The sequence below is a fragment of the Rhinolophus hipposideros genome (assembly GCF_964194185.1).
Source record: "Rhinolophus hipposideros genome assembly, chromosome: 3".
Classification (NCBI taxonomy): domain Eukaryota; kingdom Metazoa; phylum Chordata; class Mammalia; order Chiroptera; family Rhinolophidae; genus Rhinolophus; species Rhinolophus hipposideros.
In genome coordinates this window covers 21,172,209-21,193,264 of record NC_138049.1, presented here as the reverse complement: position 1 = coordinate 21,193,264, position 21,056 = coordinate 21,172,209, and the positions used below count along the sequence as shown (strand labels likewise).

General features: G+C 33.8%; 1 protein-coding gene across 3 annotated transcripts in view; it reads left to right on the top strand.

The window, feature by feature from the left end:
• VTA1 (vesicle trafficking 1) overlaps nucleotides 1–21,056 on the top strand; it is a 57,023-nt gene that overhangs the window by 21,729 nt on the left and 14,238 nt on the right. For all 3 annotated transcript variants that reach the window (XM_081036107.1, XM_081036108.1, XM_081036109.1), the window contains 3 exons: nucleotides 799–926; nucleotides 1,612–1,687; nucleotides 15,198–15,306. In XM_081036107.1, the coding sequence (XP_080892233.1) occupies nucleotides 799–926; nucleotides 1,612–1,687; nucleotides 15,198–15,306 (313 nt within the window). The remainder of the gene's footprint in view (nucleotides 1–798; nucleotides 927–1,611; nucleotides 1,688–15,197; nucleotides 15,307–21,056) is intronic.

Sequence of the window (21,056 nt, the reverse complement as noted above, 5' to 3'; positions counted from 1 at the left end):
TTTTTATTTTATAATGTCTTTGAAAAAAGCAATTTTAAAACAGTAGTATAGTGCTAAGATCTAGTATTCCAAAGGGTCATTTATTTTAATTTGACAGTTTGAGTAAAATGTAGGACCTTAGTTTGTTGTTTTTAAAACACTTTATTGTGTATGTAGAAAATAGATGTACTGACTGGAAATTTACACAGTTGTAAATTGTGTTGATGTGAGGTATATATTTGTCTAAACTCTAAAAACTTTAATAATCCAATACTAAATTTGTCATACCTTACTTAGAAATAGATCTCTTTTTGTACTAAAGTGCTCTGAGAGAGACTATTTTAGGACATATTGATCTAGTCTTATTTTTGTATTTAATAAGAAGAAATTGAAATCGGGATAAATTAAAATTTTAAATTATATACGGTTAGGAAAGAATTTCCTAATACTATTTTTGCGATACCTGATAGTACATACATTGGAAAATACATTATTTTAAAATATTTGTGTGATACTTTAAAGTAGATATTTGGATGTGTTATCTTTTTTTCTTGGTTATTTTGATTTTTAGAGCTAAATTATACTTTCAAGTTATCATGAGTGTGTTTCTTTAAAATTTTGTGAACATTGATTGGATTTTGTTTTAAATACTTTGGGCTGAGGCAGAGCAATTTTCTTTTTTGCAAGATTTCATTGATACATCTTTTACTGAAATGAATATAAAATAATTTACTTAAAATGATTATTAGGATAATTTGTACTTAAGCATACACTTCTGTAAGTGCAAAATCATAAGCTGTGTATCTGATTTTTTTTTAGCTTAAGAAACAGTTGGGTGATAATGAAGCTATTACTCAAGAAATAGTTGGTTGTGCCCATTTGGAGAATTATGCTTTGAAAATGTTTTTGTATGCAGATAATGAAGATCGAGCTGGGCGATTTCACAAGTAAGTAAAGAGGAAAATAAAAAAGATAAGTTTAGTTCCTATAACCAGAATTATCCAGTTATGTATTGAACACTTTCTGACTTCCTGATTACTGATTTAGACTTTTAAAAAATTACTTGTAGAATCTCAGAGTGATTCTGAGTGTTGAGTGCAGTCCTTTCTTTTTAGACAAAATGGCCGAAAGAATACCAGAGCAGATTCATTTTCTCAGTAAATGTACCCTAACTAGACATTATTTTAACATTTTTCAAAATCTAAGAGTTGATTTTAGCCAAGAACAGCCTGGTTCAGTGATGCTGATTTTAAAAGCTCCCACTCCACCAATTGAAATAATTTGTCTTTCTTATAATACTTAAATGCAAAAAAATGCACGTAGCTTGATGTGCATTTAGATAATACTGTAATTACTTTTTCTCATATCAAATGTGTACTATAAAACCTTACGCTACCATATTTACTGTACCATATGTGTACTATAAAGCCTGTAACACGAGTGTTGTTACTTTCTCCTAATAACAGATTATAAAAGGAGCGCCTTTGTGTTCTTAAAATCAGATTTTATTTAAAATACTAATTTTTAGAATGCTTTTATAAACATTGGAATTTTATTCTTGTAGCTACATGACTATATAGCTACATTTAATGTTTTTCATTTAAACTAAAATAGCTCTTTTTTCTCTTCCAGAAACATGATCAAGTCCTTCTATACCGCAAGTCTTTTAATAGATGTCATAACAGTGTTTGGAGAACTCACTGATGAAGTTAGTGTGTGTTCTTTATTGTCTTATTAGCTGAAGATCAGTATTGTTGCTGTTAATCAGTTTTTTATTGCATTATTTATTCAGAGCAGTGTGTCTATCAGAAATGTAATGTAAACAAAAGTGTAATTTTAAATTTACTACTAGCCACATTTTAAAAAGTAAAAACAAAAGATTAAATTATTTTTAATAATATATTTTTATTTCATAGTAAGCTCTTTAAATCCAATGTGTATTTTACACTTTAGGAAATGCATGACTACTGTATTGGGCAGCACACGTTTTGAGTTTGATTTTATTAAGTGTTTAAATATAACTAATTCTGTATCCTGTTAAGTTTCTTCACTGTTATTTTGGCAAACACAAGGCAGAGACTTTTAGGACTTTTTTTTTTTCCTATTTTATTTCTAGTCAGAAATATTTATGATTTGTTTCTGTTGTAAAATACACATAGAACTTGATATTTTACAAGATACTTCATTTTTTTTATCAATTTGTTTCTCATATCTCCTGTAAGGTAAGTAGAGTGCATATTCATTTTATACATGAGCAAATTGAGGCTAAGCAACAAACATTGCTGTGATTTCAGTGTTGTTTTCACTGTAGCAAGAACAGTGAGTTTGTTCTTGAGAAAAGCAGGTATGTTTTTGAGAGGGAAGTTAATAATCTAGAAACAGAGAACAGAAGAGCCATAAACAAGACTGATAGAGGCATTTTATATTGGTGATTTGAAATCTATGAAGAACATTGCTTTCTGTGATACGAGTTTTTTTTCAAAATGATGAAGAACGCATTGTAAAGTTCTAAACAAAAAGTGTAATCTATGAGATATTTGCATTTTTGTGAAACAGTATATCAAGATGACAAAAAAATATATGTTTATATGTAAACTGCAGTTACGTTCTAACCTTGATTATAAGCTGGGTTTTGCATGAGCAGAGTTGTGCTGGACATTTCAAAATCGTGCCGAGTGAGGGATAATTTTTTATTGTCTGCGATTGCTCCTTTTATTTCAAAACATCAATCATCCTTAGCCCTTGCCCACACAGCATTCCCTAATCATTCAAATAACCAGAAAGCACCCCAGATATTTCCAAACAGCCTCTGGTGTATGGGGCAGTGCCCATTGGGAGCCCCGGCTGTCCAGTTTTCTGAGGCTGAGTGGTGTAAGGAAACAGACATGGAGCGTGGACACCTGAAATGCTTCTCAGTGGGTAGCACCTTCTGGATTCTAAAGGCCCTGTAGACCCACTATGTTTAATTCCCTTTCTACTCCTATCTCCTGTTATTTCTGATCGGGATTTCTTTTCCGCTCTGTTTTCACTAGTAGGGGACGCTATGTATACTAGATGCTTGAAGATACTTGAAGATACAGATACAGTGATTTAAACATGACCTATGATAAGCTTTAGATAGTTCAGGAGGGTTTTGCAGAGTTCCAGGTAGGCAGAGGAGAATAACGAGAGCTCAGATTAGAGACATAAGTCATAAAGCAGATCAGAACAAATTCTAGTAGGAAGAAGGGAGAAGAAAGATGACGCAGCAACATGGTATCGGAGTGAGCAAGCGCAACACCGGAGGCCTTCTGCATGACATTTGTACAGAAAGATTTTGAATCTTCTAGTTAAGTTCTTTTTGCTTTTCTTTTCAAAAAATAGACCTTTTTTGAGAAGGCTACTGGTTCACCAGCTAGATTACTTCAATTTACATAATATTTTCAAACTATTTCGAGCTCTTTTTCCCTGCAAACTGTTCTGTGTTATTTAATTAAGAACCCACAGGGACTTTTCATTTCCTGGCATTGCAGGTTCATCTTACTTGTGGTACTTCCTTACCAATCCCATTTCGTGGTTTATCAGGCCAGTCTGCTCACCACCCTCCCAGCTTTGGCCATTGGGAACTTTATATTTTTACCCTACTTTATCACAATCTTACCTTCTCTTCAAGTCTTAGCTACATTGTTCTAACTCTTATGTGAATTTCTCCATCCTTTCAGCTCTTCCACTTTTAGAGTCTTAACTGGGTGAATATTACACTGTAAATGTATTGACTTGAGTTTTCTAGAATATATTTTGGAATGAATTATATTGCAAGTCCTTGAAGGGGGAGCTTCGTCTTACTCTATACTTATATCTTCTTGGGCATTAAGTGCAAATTTGCACACTGAGTAAAAACAGTGGCTGATTAGTTAATATTTCAAAAGTCATTATTGCTTAGCTTTTTATTTTTCTGTCCTCAGGTGGAAATAATATTCAGAGCTGTTTACACAGAACTTCTTTCATAACTCTTCTGAAATGTAATAGATATCAATTACTCCCAGAATTTTGGTTTCCTGATAGTTTTTCCCTTTTAATTTCATGTCATTACTCATAGTTGCATAGAACTAAATAAAGTCTGTATTTTCCTTAGCCTTCAACTATTTATTTATTTATATACATATATATTTTATCTGCCAGTCTTCTGTTTCTCAACTCCCCTTTCTCTGTTTTAGGTATGTGTATTGAACTCCTTTAACTTGCCTTATATAAGTGTTTAATTAAATTTGCCGTTATGTAAACTTTTAGCATTCCTGTAGCTTTTGTGGAATCAGTGTCCCAGTTTTAGGTAGAGTCACCAAAATATACATGAAAAATTCTAATTTTGTATTTTAAAGCAAGGAATGTTTAAAACAAATATTTTATTTTCCTACTGTATCATCTTGATTTAGTTATGGCCAATATTACTGACAGGCTTCCTTTTATTGTATTTTAGATTTATTTCACTTCTAGCAAGGTCTGAGAAGCAGGTATCATTTTACCTTTTCTCCTTTGTAGTCTTTGGTTTAGGTTTAATGCTGCTAATTTAGGAAGAATATGAAAATCACTGGTAAAAAATAATAAAACCGCTCTTATCTATTAAGTTTTTGCTAATTTGAAGGAATCAAGTGAGTATGGTATGTTTTCTTCCCCTCACAGACCGTGTATTCTAACTCAGAAAGAGAAACAAAATAACCAACTATAATGATATGTAGTCTAATAATGATAAAATATACAAAAGGGATCCACTCCCACCACTGTGTTTAGATACTTCAGATATATATTTTGTTTCACCTTTCATAACTGAATTACAGTGAGAGAACTGAGGGTCAGAAAAATATAAGTGCAATGTTCCAAGATGTTGTAGCACAGAACCGTGTTCTCAGACTCTGATAAAGATCCAGCTTTTTTTTTTCTTCTTAATTTCCAGTTTGTTGCAGACTGAACGTTTTGTAAAATACAAGTGATAATTGAATTACTAGAAAAAATGAAACTTAAAAAAGTCATGCAAAATACAAGTCTAATTTGCTATAATTAGAACTCTCAGTTCTGCACTATTTTGTCACAAACTGGAAAGCAGTTTGCAGACTGGTACTGGTTGTGGAACCACATTTTGATTAGCACTGATCTATATCCCTCTGTGGAAGACCCTTGGAATACTGTTTGTATCCCAGTCTGAGACTGGCCGTGCTGGAAAAACAGGGCTACAACATGACTGGAGCAATTACATGTGTAGCTAGCTGTGAAGGAGATAGTGTGTTTAAGAAATCAATTTGCACTGGCAGTTTCTGAATTAAGCAACATCTTATCGCTAGCCTAGAAAACCATGATAGAGTGAGGGAAATTGATCTAATTGCAGAAGCATGTGTTCTGTACACACCATACCTTAGATTTTCATGCTCTCACTGTATATTGAAGCTCTCATCCTTAGCAATTATAATAATAGATAGAAAAATATGAAAGTAGTATTGTCTCTCTTACTAGAGTAGCAGTTCATTAAAATTGCCAAGAACTGTGTCCTGTACTTAATTAATTGTGAATGAAAATTCCATATGCCGCTTCATAACTTATTTTTGGATAAGTTATTTGACTTATGTAAGCTTGTTCTCACATCTGTAAGATGAAGAAAATTGTAATACCTACTTCCTCAGATTATTTTGAGGATAAAATGAGAAATGCATGTAAAGCCTTTAGCAAAGTACTTAGCATATAGTAAATGCTTAAAAAATATTAGTTCTTGCTCTTATTACTTGATGGATAATATTCTAGTGTACTATATTTAGGAGGACATCAGCAAATACATGAAAATTTTAATGGAAACTTCTAAATTGCTCAATCTTGCATAGTTACTTACATTGAATTTATTCAGAAATAGTCATTATGTATTACTACTAACTATATTTGGAGTCCCAAAAAAGAGAGAAAAAAATTTTGAATAAATAGTGACCATAGATTTTCTAAATTAGGTGAAAAAACAGTTACAGATTCAAGAAGCTCAGTGAACCTCCAAGTAACAGAAATACAAAGAAAGCCGTGTCTGAGAACATCATAGAAATTTAGCGGTGGAGGGTAAAATCTTGAAAGAGCAGTCTTAGGAAAGCACGCATTGTACATAAAGTCACAGTGCTCTGAAGGATGGGTGACTTCTCATTTCTCAACAAGTGGGTGGCAAGAAGATAATGAAATTGACGTATTTCAAGTGCTGAAAGAAAAACAAAAGAAGCAAATAAACCCTGTTAACTTAGAATTCTAAATAGTGCAAAGGTATCCTTCAAACAATCAAGGTAAAATAAAAGACATTTTCAGCCAGATTAATTCATTGCTAGCAAATCTGCACTAAAGAACAACAGAAAGGAAGTTTTTCAGTTTGAAGGGAAACCAGGTGGTGACTTGGATTTACAGGAAGGAAGTACACTAGACATAGTATATAGGTAAATATATAAAACTATATTTTCACTTTTCTTCATTTCTTTAAATACTTATTTAAATAAAAGTTATTTTAACTATACATGTATATTTGGTAAACACAAAAGAAGGCAGGGAAAGGGAAGAGAGAGAAACAAAAACAGATGGGACTAATATAAAACAAATAGCAAATATTAGGCATGTATCAGTATGTACTATAAATGTAAATAGACTATTATTTGAAAGTAGAGATTTTCAGATTAGATAAAAAAGTAAGCTCTAACTTTGTCATTTACCAGAAACACCCTTTAAATACAGAGACACAGATATTTTGAAAGGATGGAAAAAGTATTTCATGCAAATAGTAAGTAAACAAAATCACAAGTGGCCATATTAATATTAGACAAGGTAAACTTGAAGAAGATCTGTTATTAGAGGTAAAATGGGACATTTTAGTTCATCAAGAAGATACTACAGGTAAAAGTGTCTGTACCTAATAACAGAGTTTTAACCCATATGAAACAAAAATTGATAGAAATAAAAGAAAAATAAAGATAAATTCCTAATCATAGTTGGAGAGTTTAATACACCACACCTCAGTCATCAGTAGAATAAGTAGTTTAAAAACAGTAAAATTAACTAAAATGAATAGACTGGCCACATCAAATATTGGCTAGAATGTGTAAAAACAAGAGCTTTCATAAATTGCTTGGTGAAAATGTTAAATGTCATAACCACTTTGGGAAAAGATTTGGCAGATTTTTATAAAGTTAAACATATACCTACCTTTTACCCAGCAATTCCTCCTTGGTGTTTATCCAAGAGAAATGAAAACATATGTCTAGAAAAAGACTTGTTCAAGACTGCTCATAGGAACTTTATTCATAATAGTCCAAAGCTGGAAACAACCCAGGTGTCCGCCAACGGAGAAACTGATAAATAAATTATGCTATTACTAAGATATAGAAAGGGACTGCGGATACACCTCACAACATGGATGAATCTTATAGACATTATGCTAAGAAAATAAGACTCAAAAGAATACAAACTGTATGATTCTGTTCATACAAAGAACTACAATAGACAGATCTGGTGAAAAAACATGAGAGTTTTTTTGGGGGAGAGGCAGGGGAAATTGATCTGAAAAGGGATATAAAGGAACTTTCTGGGGAACTTAGTGTGGTTATATTTTGATAGGAGTATGTTTTACACAAGTTTATCTGTCAAAATTCATCAAATATCCACTTAAGATTTATGCATCATCTTAAAGTATATCATTTTTAGCATAAAAAATCAATATTGAACTGTTGTTTGTAGGTTTGTTTTTTCTTGATGGTATTCAGTTGTCAATTCTAAAACTGCCTACTCTATTCTAGGATAGAGCAAATGAGTAAAAATATTGAGGGAGCCAGGTTTCTCACTTCTGGATAAAGAAGTTAAAATATGGGATTGGAAAGTATTACATTGAATTGTGTTGGATTGGAGTTGGAGAAGTCCATATTCATTTGTGCTTTTAAATGTATTAAATGAATAGAGCAAAATAGGTATATATATATACATGTACGAGGTTAGACAATTAAGTTCGCTAACTATAACCATTGTGTATGCAATTGTCTTTGAACTTAGAAAATGCATAATGAAAGCATAATGGTCACAGTGACTTCCAACTTACTCTAAATGGTGCAGAAAAATGCATATATAAAAATAGATTGCATATTAATATATGCATATATGTATGCATATCAGTCGATAGATTGATAAAACAGAAAATGTAAACAGTTGGGGAACCCAAGTGAAAAGTATGAGATTATCTTGTACTATTTTTAAAACTTTTCTCTAAAAAGTTATTTCACAAAACTTTTTTTTCTTTTTGTTTTAAAAGATAATGTTGGCTCCTTTCCTTTCCTTTGGATTAGGTATTAAACAGTTAATGTCCATCCCATCTTTCAAAATCTTTTAGAATGTGCATTCTAATGGTAATATACATCCAAATATTATTATAAAAATAGTAGTTAAATTTAAGTGTTTGTGTGTCATAGTTAGGATGTTTAGTACAATTTTACCCTCATTTTTAAACTCATAAAATTTTAGTTGTTTTGAAAAATGTAAAAGACTGAAAATGTTGAACCAATCTCCGTCAGGAAATACATGTACTTTGTGATTATAAATACTTCAGTATTTGAGTCATTGGTAATAATAAATTTGTTGAATATGTGTTTTTCAAGTATTTCTTACTGTATTATGTCCAGAGTTCCTGGGAGTTATATAGAGCCCTTATTTTTTGTTTAATACACTTAGGAGAATTGAGGGACTAAGTGTATGAATGTGTTATCTCTGATGTTACCACCAAGTTAGAGGTTAGTAATCTGTTTGGTATCACTAACTACTTTGAAATGTTTTTAAAGCTGTGGGTTCTTTGCCACACATATGTCTATTTATTGCATTTTTGCTTATAATTCGGGGTTCGGATGGACACCCTCAACCCTATCCACTGACCCTTTCCTGCAAGCCTATGTCAAACTATACTCAAGATTGATATTCACATTTATTCATTAAAAAATGATTTATTCCAGTTTTTCACAGTGTGGTTTCAAGATAGCCAGCTTCACAGTCATTTTGGGTACTGGATTTAAAAAAAAAACAAAAAACACCAAACATGGACTCCAGAATCTAATTTCCATTCATTTAATCACAAAATTCTTGTTAAGTTCTACTATAAGTCAAGAACGGTTCTAGGTGCTAGTAATAAGGCAGTGGGTAAGATCCGTGCCCTCCTGGTAATCACACTCCTCTGGTGGAAACAGACAATGAAGAAATAAATAAATAAAATGCATGTCAAATGGTAAGTGGCAAAGAGAAACTGAAGGTAGAGATAAGAGAGTCAATTTAAATAAGATGGTTGGGGAAGACCTCACTGAGAAGGCAACATTTTAGCAAAGCCTTGAAGAAGATAAGGGAATGAGTCACACAGATGTTCGAGAAAGAGGCAAGAGAAAGTGCAATGGTTTTGAGCTAGTAAAGGTTACCTGTTTAAGAAAGAGCAAGGAGTACAACATGGCTGAAACAGGAGTGAGTGAGAGTAATAGGAAGTGAAGTTTGGGAGGGGAAGTTCAAACAGTATTGATAGGCTTTGGTTGCTATTTTTAATGTGTTATTCCTTTTCTTGTAATGAGTAGGGGTGGAAATAGTACCCGTTAGTACATTATTAAATAATAAAACTTAGAGGTACTGATGGTTGAGACCAGAATTTGCAGAAGACGACATGGTGAGAAGTGGTTAGACTCTGGATATATTTTTAACGTAGACCTGACAGAATTTAAAAGAGCATTAGTGGAATGTGAGAGAAATAGAGAACTCAAAAATGACTGTAAGGGTTTGGGCTTGAAAGACTGCAAGAATGGAGTTGCCATTTACTGACATGTGGAGGAATAATTTTGTAGGGGAAGATCTGAAGTTGGTTATGAACTTCGAATGTTTTGAATTATGAGACATACAAGTGAAATGTTGAGTTGACTGTGTAAGTCCTGAAGTTTAGTAGACAGGTCTGAGCATATGATGTAAATTTGGGATTTGGCAGCATGAGGTTGTATTTAAAGCCAGTAGACTGGATGAGATCATCAAGGTAAAGTGTTGAAAGAGAAGTCTAAGAACTGAAGTCTTATGGCACTCCCCATTCTGGTGATGAGAAAGAATCTATCTGAAGGACTGAAAAAGAGCACCCATCGAGGCAAGGGTGCCTCATTGAGGCAAGGTCGTCGAGGCAGAAAACCTTGATATCCAGGAAACAAGGTAAAAGGGAACCCAGAGAAGGAAGTGATCAACTTTTCATGCTGATTCAGTCAAGTAAGATGACATCTAAGTTTTGGATTTAGCGAGAGAGAAGTAATCTATAACCTTGACAAAAGCCAGTTGCAGTGCATGCTGGGGATAAAGACTTGACAAGGATGGGTTCAAGAGAAAATCCACGAAGAAGAGTTGGAGACAGCTAGTAAAAAGCATTCTTTTTCAAGGTAGCCTTTTGTATGCTAATAGAAATGATTTATATCAGATTTTCCATAGTTTAGGCCAGGAATTTGTTTTTATTCTACCCTCATGTGATCCTTTTATGCACCAGGTTCGAGAGCCCCTGTTCTAGCCTATGGTTGGTGTTTCTACCTAGTCCTTCACGGTAACAAGCGCAAATGATTTAAAAATTAAATGACTCTAGTGGCCAAATTTGCAGTTGTCAGTGATTCTCATCAATCCAGTTATAAAACAGGAACTTAAAGGCCAGGGCTGGGACAAAAGTAAAAGTTCTTTTTGTAATTCCTGTTTCCCAGAAAGAATGCCTAATCAGTTACAAGGAGTTAAAAAATTTAAAAACTTTGACATCTTGAAAATGTCCTCTTAAAATATTATTTAATATCTAGCATCCTTTATTTTAAAGAACAAAATCAAAAATCAAATTAATTTTGAGTTACAACTGCCAAAATTTTCTGCTAAATGTAAGCCCCTGTTTGCAGGGGTATCTTGGAAGTAGGGTGGAATAAAAAATTAAACTGTTGTGTAGATTTATCCTCCGATGAAATTTTTTAAAAATGTATTTACTAAAGTGAGCGCATTTCATGTTGTAGTAATGTTTTTTTAAAGTTTACGTACGAATGAAGGAACCCAAAGTAGTTTAAATGTCTCTTCACAGTCATTACTAGGAATTAGAAATGCAGGATCCTTCTACAGTCATTGCAATATAACTTAACCTTAACCCAACTAAGTTTTAAGACAATACTACGTTATTTCAGACCAAGGAAAATCAGTTATATTTTTAAAGCTTGTATTCCAAAGAAGGCAAATGAAAATTTATTTCTTTGCTTTCAGAATGATCCTTTTATATCTACCAGAGTACATCCTATATTAATAAACATTAAGTAGCTGACCTTTTAAAGCTCATTTTTTTCTTATTTCATATTTTCTCATCTAAATTGTAATTTGCAGAATGGTAATTACCTTGCCAAGGCAGTCCTGAATTCAATGCCTGGCTTCACTACTTAATAGTGTCACCTTGGTTAAGTCACTTTACTTTTGTAGTGTCATTTCCTCATCTCTGTAATGATGGTATTGTAAAAGGCTAAAAGAGAACGATGAAGAAAATATGGACCTCAGGTACTATAAGTTCCACATTGAGTGATGAAAGTTATTGCCTGGCTTTGACATTGGGCTCTAAAACTCAGGCTTACCCTGTTCATCCTGTTATCCCCAGCACTTAGCATGGTGCCTGATGTGATTAAATGATGAATAACTTGACTTCCTAGAAATCAGGGAGCTTCACAAGGGAATAAACATGTGAACTGAGTCTAAGGGAAGAGGCAACTTACTTGGCAGAAGAGGAAACCATGTTAGATTGAGAATAGCATGAGAAAAGACTGCAGGTGAGACAAGCACATCTAGATTGAGGGGAAATAGTGGAAAATAAGACTGAAGCAATGTTCGCATGTGGAAGGCCTGAATGCCACGTTAAACCCTATCTACACTGAGCCAGTCCTAACACTATCTAAGGGTCTCATCAGAGTAAAATGTGACCTGCCTAAATCTCAAGGCTATTGCGTGGACTAAGTAAGCGAAAAATGTGTGGAAGTTCTTTATAACCTGCTGTTACTACGTGCTGTTAAGTCAGCTCAGACTCCCGGTGACCCCATGAACGAGTGACGTCCACAGTGTCCTGTCCTCTCAGCCCCACTCAGCTCTTGTAGTCTCATACCTGTGCTTCCTTTATGGAGTCCGTCCATCTCACATGTGGTCTTCCTCGTTCCCTGCTGCCTTCTCTTTTCCCAACATTACTACCTTTGCCAAAGCCCCCTGCCTTCTCAGGATGGGCCCGAAGTAGGACAGCTTCCATTTTGTCATTTTTGCCTTCAGTGATGTTTCAGGCTCAGTTTGCTCTAGGACCCACTTACTCATCTTTCTGGTGGTCCAGAGCATCTGTAGAGATTTCAAATGAATCACTTTTTCTTCCTGTCAGCCTTCTTCACTGTCCAACTTGCACATCTGCACAATTGGGAATGTGAGGGTGTGGATGATCTCAGCCTTGGTCTCTAATGATACATCTTTGCTCTTGGTGATCCTTCCTAATTCTCCCATTGCTGCCCTTCCAATTCTTTTGATTTTTTATTTTTTGCCTGCATTCTCCATTTGAATTGATGACTGAACCAAAGTAAGCAAAATAACAATTTTGATATCTTCACTGTCTATGTTAAAGTTGTATATTTCTTCTGTAGTCTGGATTTTTGTCTTGATGTTCAAGTGCAGTCCTGCTTTGTAGAGTACTCTAAAGAGTTTAGCCCCAGACTTTAATTTTTTTTTTGGATTTAGCTTATTTATTCAGCTAGTTTCTAATGTATGTTTTCCACCCATGGCAAATTCATTTCTTAACTTTTATTTTCTGAAGACTCCATTTATTTCTGCCTTTCTGACTTTGCTCATACTTTTCCTTCTCTCCCGGATAGTCTTACTACTCCTTTCCACCTTTCGCATCATCCCGCAAGGCCAAACTAAAATACCATTTACTTTACCAGCTACCCTCATTATGTTCTTTTCCTTTATTCTCTGCACCGTTCCATGTACTTATTAAAGAAACAAGTTTAATACTTCCTACCTGCTGAATTTATATGTATATAATTTTAGTTCCATATCCATGGCAAGATGATCAGCTCCCTTAGAGCAGAAACAATATATTGATTTATTTTATACCTAATGGCCCCATATTGTCTAACTGAAGGTCTTAATAGCCAATATTTATTGAGCCTAAAAAATGTTGAGGTTAATTGTATCTTAGGTTTCCCTCATAAGGGAGAAATTTTAAATCACTGGAAATTTCAGGTATGTAATTGTCTCCATTAGTTTAAATTGTTGGAGCATAGGTTAGTAATGAACAGTTTAAAATGATACAGTGAATTCAAGTGGACATGCAAACCTAGACACTCTAGGTCTGATTATAATTCAGCATTTGTAGACTTTCAATCCCAATTGTCCATGATTTTGAAACTGTCAGACTAACCTGGAAAACCAGTGTTCTAGTACATGCTCTTTGTTCTCAAAGAATGGAAGGGAAGGAAGGGAAATTTGAACCATATGATATTGCTACTTCTATAGGTCAAAAACAGTCAAACACGAGAAATTGCAAGCCTCTCTAACTATAATAAACTTAATGAATTTCCTAAATACAATAGTCATTATAGTACTACCAAAGAGATAATCAATCTGTGTGTTGAACAGAATGACTTTCATCAAAATCGATTAAGCTATCATGAATGAGAGATGTATATATTTGTTGAGCTACTGCTATGTACTGTCCACAAAGCCAAATGCTTGGTACATCGTAAACAACAGACATAGACCTGGCCTTTAATGAGCTAATATTCTAGGGTATGTGTGTTTGGGGGCTGGGGGAGGAGTTTATAAATATATATAAATATGTGATTTTAAATTGTGATGAACATTATTAAAGAAAACATGACAGGATTACTGGGAAGTTCCACCTTATATTGGGAAGTCACAAAAAGGTTTCTGAGGAAATGCCATTTGACCTGTGAAGAATGACTTGAGTAGGAGTGAGTTAGCTGGGTGAGAAAAAGGGGAAAGGGCAAGAGGAAAAAGATTGTGTGAGCCTTGGCATGTTTAGGAGTAGAAGGGATGCCAGCATAGCTACTGTATTTTGCTGTGTATGATGCACTCCCGTGTATAATGCGCACCCAAGTTTTTGGCCCAAACTTTCAAAAAATCTTACTTGCAAAAAGATACGAAGGTTTATCAAAGATTTATAAGCATCTCACCACCTGACTCAGATCAGCAGGGGGCCAGAATATCAAGGACTGGACATAAAGAAATCTGGAGATTTCCCTGCTCTTCCTTGGATCCCACCTCTTGCCACGCCCATTCTCCCTTCCCTTGATATAAAAGAAGCCTGAATTCTGGGCTCTTAAGGTGAATTTGAGGCACCATTAGGTCTCTTGTCTCAGTTTGTGCCTTCTCGACCAATAAACCTTTCCTTATTCCAAACTCAGACATTTTCAGTTTTGACCTTTCAAAGCATAGGGCACTTGGGCCTTGAACCAGTAACAAGATGATGCCTGGAAAATGTCCCTTGGATTTGCCAGTAAAAGTAGGTCTTTGGTGACATTAGCAAGAGCAGTTCCTAAGGTGAACTGACGACTTAAGTGAGGCTGGCACATGTGGGCTCCCAGCCATTACAAGGCATGGGCACATTCAAATTTTCAGACCTTTTGTTTGATGACAACAAGCACTAAACCAAAAAGAAATAACGTAACTAAGAATCCGAGCTGGTAAAGAGTATACTACAGGTTAAAAGGTGAGGTTTGCCTAGCTGTCTGTCTAGTGTTCATTTGCTTTAACCACTACATCATTTTAGGTGTTTTTTTTCATAGATTTGTGTAGATCTGTTTTCTCCTCTGTAGTGAAAATAGTTCAGTCTGTTGCTATTTTATATTTAATTTTAGAATTCTTTAGCCTACTTCTCACCTGTGCATAAGGGTTTCAAGTTTTCCTGGAAGGATACTCCTGTTGCAGACCTCTTTTGAAATACAAAACCAGAAAAGAGAACGAGGCATGAATTGTGAGGAAGATAGCTTTTCAATAAGTCTGTCCAGCCCTAGACATTGGTAGAATCCAGTGGTAGGGTGTGAAGGGTATCAGATTATTTTAGAGCTATACTGTGAAAAAATGGGCTTAATCTCAGAAATAGGTAGACGTTATCATAAATGTATATTTTTATTTGACTTTTTTATTGCAGTCTAATAGTGATATAAAAATGTTTCTTTTAGAATGTGAAACACAGAAAGTATGCAAGGTGGAAGGCAACATATATCCATAATTGTTTAAAGAATGGAGAGACTCCTCAAGCAGGGCCTGTTGGAATTGAAGAAGATAATGGTATGTATTTATTTATCTAAGTAAAATGATTTAATAGAATCATAATTGTTCAGTATATTATTATTCAAAGTTTTTTAAAGGAACCATATAATTTTGTTTCTGCCATAAGGTCCAAAATCCATGGAAATTTGGTATAAAATCATAAATTTAGGGATTGAGAGATTAAGGCCTAACTCCTGTAACATCTGACTTTGTCAACAGAATGGCTTTGCTGTCTCCTACCTCTGTTCATATAATCCATTTATAGTTATACAATTACTTAACAGGCAGTCCATTTATCATTTATAAAATATTTCCAAACCACAAGGAACACTATTATGATCTATGTATCTAAAGTTTTATTTGGGGGAGGTGGTGGTTGGTATTACATTCACAGGGTTCAAAATCTGTAGGACATATAAAAAATATGAAGTGAATTTCTCATTTTCACCATATCCCTCATCTTCCCAGATCTTACTAAAACCCAAATAAGTAATTACTGTTTTAAATTTTTGGGTATCGTTACAGAGATTATTTTTTATAAATTTACAACTAAAAAGGAATATATATCCTCCCTTTTTTTTACACAGTTGGTAATGTACACTGTTCTGCAACTGTTTTGTTGTTGTTGTTTTTACTTGATATATGCATATATATATACATATATATATATATATATGAAAATTTCACCGTCATGTAATAAGTGGTTTTATAAAATTGTGAAAAAATAAAGGTCTCATTTTTTCATTTGGCCTTTCAGTTAGGGTGTGATGGAAAAGAAAAGGAAAAATGTTTATCACTTGTTTTTCTTGATTAGACAAATAGGAAATAGGCTGTCACGAGGAGAAACAACCACTGTTCTCTGAATTAAGAAAATTGCAAATGATTCAAAAATTGCATTTTGTTATACAACTTTTAGGTATATGTGATGATCATCAAATGCATGGGTTGGTAAACTTTTTCTTAAAGGGTCAGATAGTAAATATTTTAGGATTCTAGGTGATTTGGATTCTAGGATTCTTGCAACTGCTCAACTCTGCTCTTAGAGTGCAAAAGTAGCCACAGACTATATGTAATCAAATGAATATGTCTGTGTTCCAATAAAACTTTATTTGTAAAAACAGGCAGCCGACCTACTGGCCATAGTTGGCCAGCTGCAGTTGAATATATCTCCTAAGATATGTTGTTACAGTGAATTCTATTAAAAGATTGCCTAATACTGAACCTGCTTTACATTGTGTTGTAAACCCCACTTGGCCATGATTTTATTATTATTATTATTATTATTATTATTATTATTGTATTGATGGATTCATTCATTACTACGATATCATTTAGGATTTTTGCATTGACACTTATCAGTAAAATTGTTCTAAATTACTTTTTGGTATTAATGTTATACTTTATAAATATAATCTGAAAGTTTCTATTGTTTTTCTATGTTTTGGACATTTTAAATAGCCTTGGAATTACATTTTCTTTAAATGCTTCCTAGAAATTTTTGTGAAACCAACTGGCCCTGGTACTGGGGATGGCTTGTTGACGCTATTCTATGGAAATTATTCCTGTTAGATTTTTTAAAAGTTTCCTCAATCGGTGTCCAGTGAATGAATGTACAGTGATGAATGATATTTTAGTTCTGTTAGGCCATTTTAGTAATTTCCCCATATGCGTGCTCTCTTCACAATTTTTCAGATCATAATTATGTTGTGGTTCTGCCAGGTCATATACTTAGTATGTGTACAATGTTATATAAGTATTCACTGACAAAATATAAAAGTTGTGGTCCAGTATTTCCATATATAATTTAAGAATAAGTGGGTGGCTAATAAGCACATAAACAGATGCTGGAATCTTTAGTCATTTGGGAAAACCAAATTAAGATTGCAGCAAGATAGTCCATACACCTACTAGAATATAGGGCTAAAATTTAACAAGCTGATAGTATCAAGTGCTAGCAAGAGTGCCAAGTAGCTAGAACTCTCATTAGTGGGAAAAGAAAAGGAAAACGGTTTGTCAGTTTTGTAGAGTTAAAATTACTTAGCATAAACTCTAGCATTTCCACTCCTATGTATTTATTTACCCAAGAGAAATGCAAATATATGTTACACAAAAACTTGTTTGTAAATGTTTATAGCACCTTAGTTGTAATTGCCCAAAACTGAAAATAATCTTGATGCCATCAATTAATGAATGAATCAACAAATTGTGGAACAACCTTGTCTTGGAATACTACTCAGCAATTAAAGGAATTGTTGATATATGCAACAATATTGATTGATTTAAAAAGTATTATGCGAAGTGAAAGAAGCCAAACACAAAAGGCTACAGTACTCTATGATTGCACTTGTAAAACATGCTGGAAAAGGTAATGCTCTAGGGACAGAACTCAGATCAGTGAGTGTCTCAGGCGAAGAGAGGGGATTTATTACAAAGGAACATGGGAAAAGGTTTTTGGATGAAAGGAATATTCCATTTGTGACTATGGTGGTGGTTGGTTATTCATTGTATAATTTTGTCAAAACTGTATTCCCAAGAAGTGTAAATTTTATTGTATGTAAATTATACCTCAATAAACTTGCCTTTAAAAGACAAAAAAAATGGAAGTGGGGAAGACAGGAAAATCTTTGTATTTCATTTATTCATTTAGAGGACTATTTAGAATTTTATAATGCCACTCAATGACAAAGGTGCGCTGCAGTTTTACATATGAGTACTCTGTGTAAATTATTTTGCAGTTCATTGTCTAGAGATACAAATGTCCATGCAGTATTTCAAGTTCAACTTTTTGCTATCTTTTCCTGAAGCACAGTTCATGATAATGCCCTTGTCTGATCTTTAAAGCCTTTTTCACATAGGATGCTTATAGTCATCTTACATGATGAATGCATTGCATTTTTACAGTGCCTTAAATCTTATAAATCATTTTCACATATCTCATACCTTCAAAAATCCCTAAGAGATAGTTTATGCTCTTCCTGTCTTACAAAGGAGGAACTTGAGGTTCCACATGGGTTTGAAGCCAACCTAAAGTCATAGAACCACAAAGGAGAACTAGAACTTGAGCCTTGGCCTTCTTACTCTAAGTTCTGTGCTTTTTACACTAACACTACAGCATGAATAATGTAATATGTTGTTCTTAAGTGTTTAAAACAGACTATTATAAAACATGGTTATGTTTCTGGGTTACTCATCATGATATTGGAATTGGATATTTTTTTAAAGCAGATTGCCGCAACACTATTTCTTTTTCATTTAATACTTTAGAATGTTTTACATATTTCCTTTCCTCCTTTAATACTGACTATAATCAGGAATGTTTTATGTCAGTCCTACTGTTTACAAGTGTCCACAAGAAAACATCTATGACCTTTAGCCTACCAACCAAGACTTACCACGATCTGGCACCAACCTACTTTACCGGTTCTATTTCCTACTCCTGTCTCCTATTGTCTTCGTTGGGTCGGGCTGCCATAACAGAACACCATAGACTGGGTGGCTTAAACAACAGGCATTTATTTTCTCATAGTTCTGGAGGCCGAAAAGGTCAAGATCAAGGTTTGGCACAGTTTGGTTGCTGGTGAGAACTTGCTTCTTGGCCTTCAGACAGCCACCTTCTCTCTGTTCTCACATGGTGGAGAGAGAGATCTCTTTTCTTATAAGGCCACAGCCCTATCAGAGTAGGGCTTTTCCTTATGACATTATTTAACCTTAGTTACCTTCAAATGATCCTGTCTCCAAATGCAGTCACATTGGGGATTAAGGCTTCCTGTGAATTTGGTGGTTGGGTAGGGAGGCAGAGTTCAGTCCATAGTAGCTATTTAAACCCATGATTATAACCACAGAAGTTAAGAGCCAGAAAGGATCTTTGTCTCTTTCTTTAGTTAAAATCATTTCTCAAAAAAAAAAAAAAAAAAAAATCATTTCTCCTTCCTAAAATGCTCATCTTGTTTTACCTATCTGATCCTGCCTATTTGATGATCTTTTCTTCATCTGAATTTCTGCAGAGCTACTTCATGTATGTGTCTGTATGTATCTGTGTATATAAAGTCTTATAAAATATATAGTATTTAATAAAGTATTTACTAGTTCTGTTTTTGTTTTATTTGAAACTTTATTTTATTAGGCACATACACCGTTATAATTGTTTTTGTTGTTTTTAATTACCTAACCTTTTATCATTATGAAACATTCCATTGTATCTCTTAATATTCCTTGACATGAATTCTGTTATGTCTGTTATTGAAATGAACACTTCAGCTTTTGTATGTTTGGTATTTATATAGTGTATCTGTTTTCATCTTTTTAAACATATCTGAGTCTTAATGCATAGTAGGTGGTTTTTTTTCAGTCAACATTCATCTTTAAACTATTGTTTAGTCCATTTACATTTAATATAATTATTGCTATAGCTAGATTTAAGCCAAGCATTTTTGCTATTTGTTTTCTGTTAGTTCCGTCTGTTTCTGTTCTCTCTTACAGATTTCTTTTCTCTAGTGAGTTTTTCCTTTTTCATTCATTATGACAACGTTTTTCTCTGTGGCCCTGAAACATATTTATAGTACCTGGTTTTAAGTCATTTTCTGTTAATTTTTCACTACCTGGGTCATTTTTGGGGTCTATTTGTGTAGACTCTGTTTTTTATCTGACACTACTCACATTTTCCTTGCCCGCCACCCTCCCAATATTTCTATTATTTTTATTGTTGATAAACAAACAATCTTGTGCCTCCTCTACATTGTTCTCTTCCTCTGCAGTTTTGATTCTTGTTCTAATAGACAGTTAACTTCCCTGAACTCAACCATTACTCCTCTTTTCTTTCATCTTTAAGGCTTTGCTTTCTCCAGGACCCCTAGAATCTTCCCTGAGTGTGCATGAATAGTTCAGGGACATACAGGTATTTAGTTGGGATTCATACACGCATGTTAAGCCTCACTTTTCTGCAACACTTTATTTTGCACAATCTGTTGAGTGCCCTCAGGTGAAAAGCCACATGAAAGCAAATCCTACCTGGTGAGATTTCCTTTCCAAGGTTCACCTTCACTCTAGTTTCTGCCAGCTTTTGGTCACTCTCCAGTGCCTTTAAATAGTAGTTTGTTTGCTCATTTTTTTCGTCTCAGAATGTATAAATGTTAGAGTTCTCTAATATAGGAAAAAATTACATTAGTGTATATAAGGTATAAATACATCTACAAGGTTACTTAGTACAATGTATATATCAGAGTAGTAGATAGATATTTTTGTTTGTATAATCAGACAAAAAAAGTTACTTAAAAATTGAACACGAAACAAATTTATTTCAGAAATATGTACCTCAGCTTGCATTTATTTTATTTTAAGATTACCAAAAGTGGCTACTTGTGATTTTAAATAGACTACAAATTTAATTTTCTCAAAGTGTTTTCAAATTCAGCTAACGATACATATTGTATATTTTAAAAGTGTATTTCGAAACTTATATTAGCGAAGTCTCTTATTACTCCTTTCTGCTTAGATTGTTGAATGTGAAATTTCATTTCTTTGTTTTGTTGATTAACTGAATAATTTGGACAACAGACACCCAGGTAATTATTTAATAGCTAATAAACAATGGTTGTTTAGTAAAAGGCTCTGTCCGAAAACAGAGTTCTTATTGGATAACATAAATATGTATTATGCCAAAAATGTCCTCAATTTTTCATAAGTTTAAAGAATGTGTTTAAAGGAAGTTTATCTTTAGGAAAAATATTTTAAGAGATACAGCCTGCTTATCAACTGCATTAAATGGAATT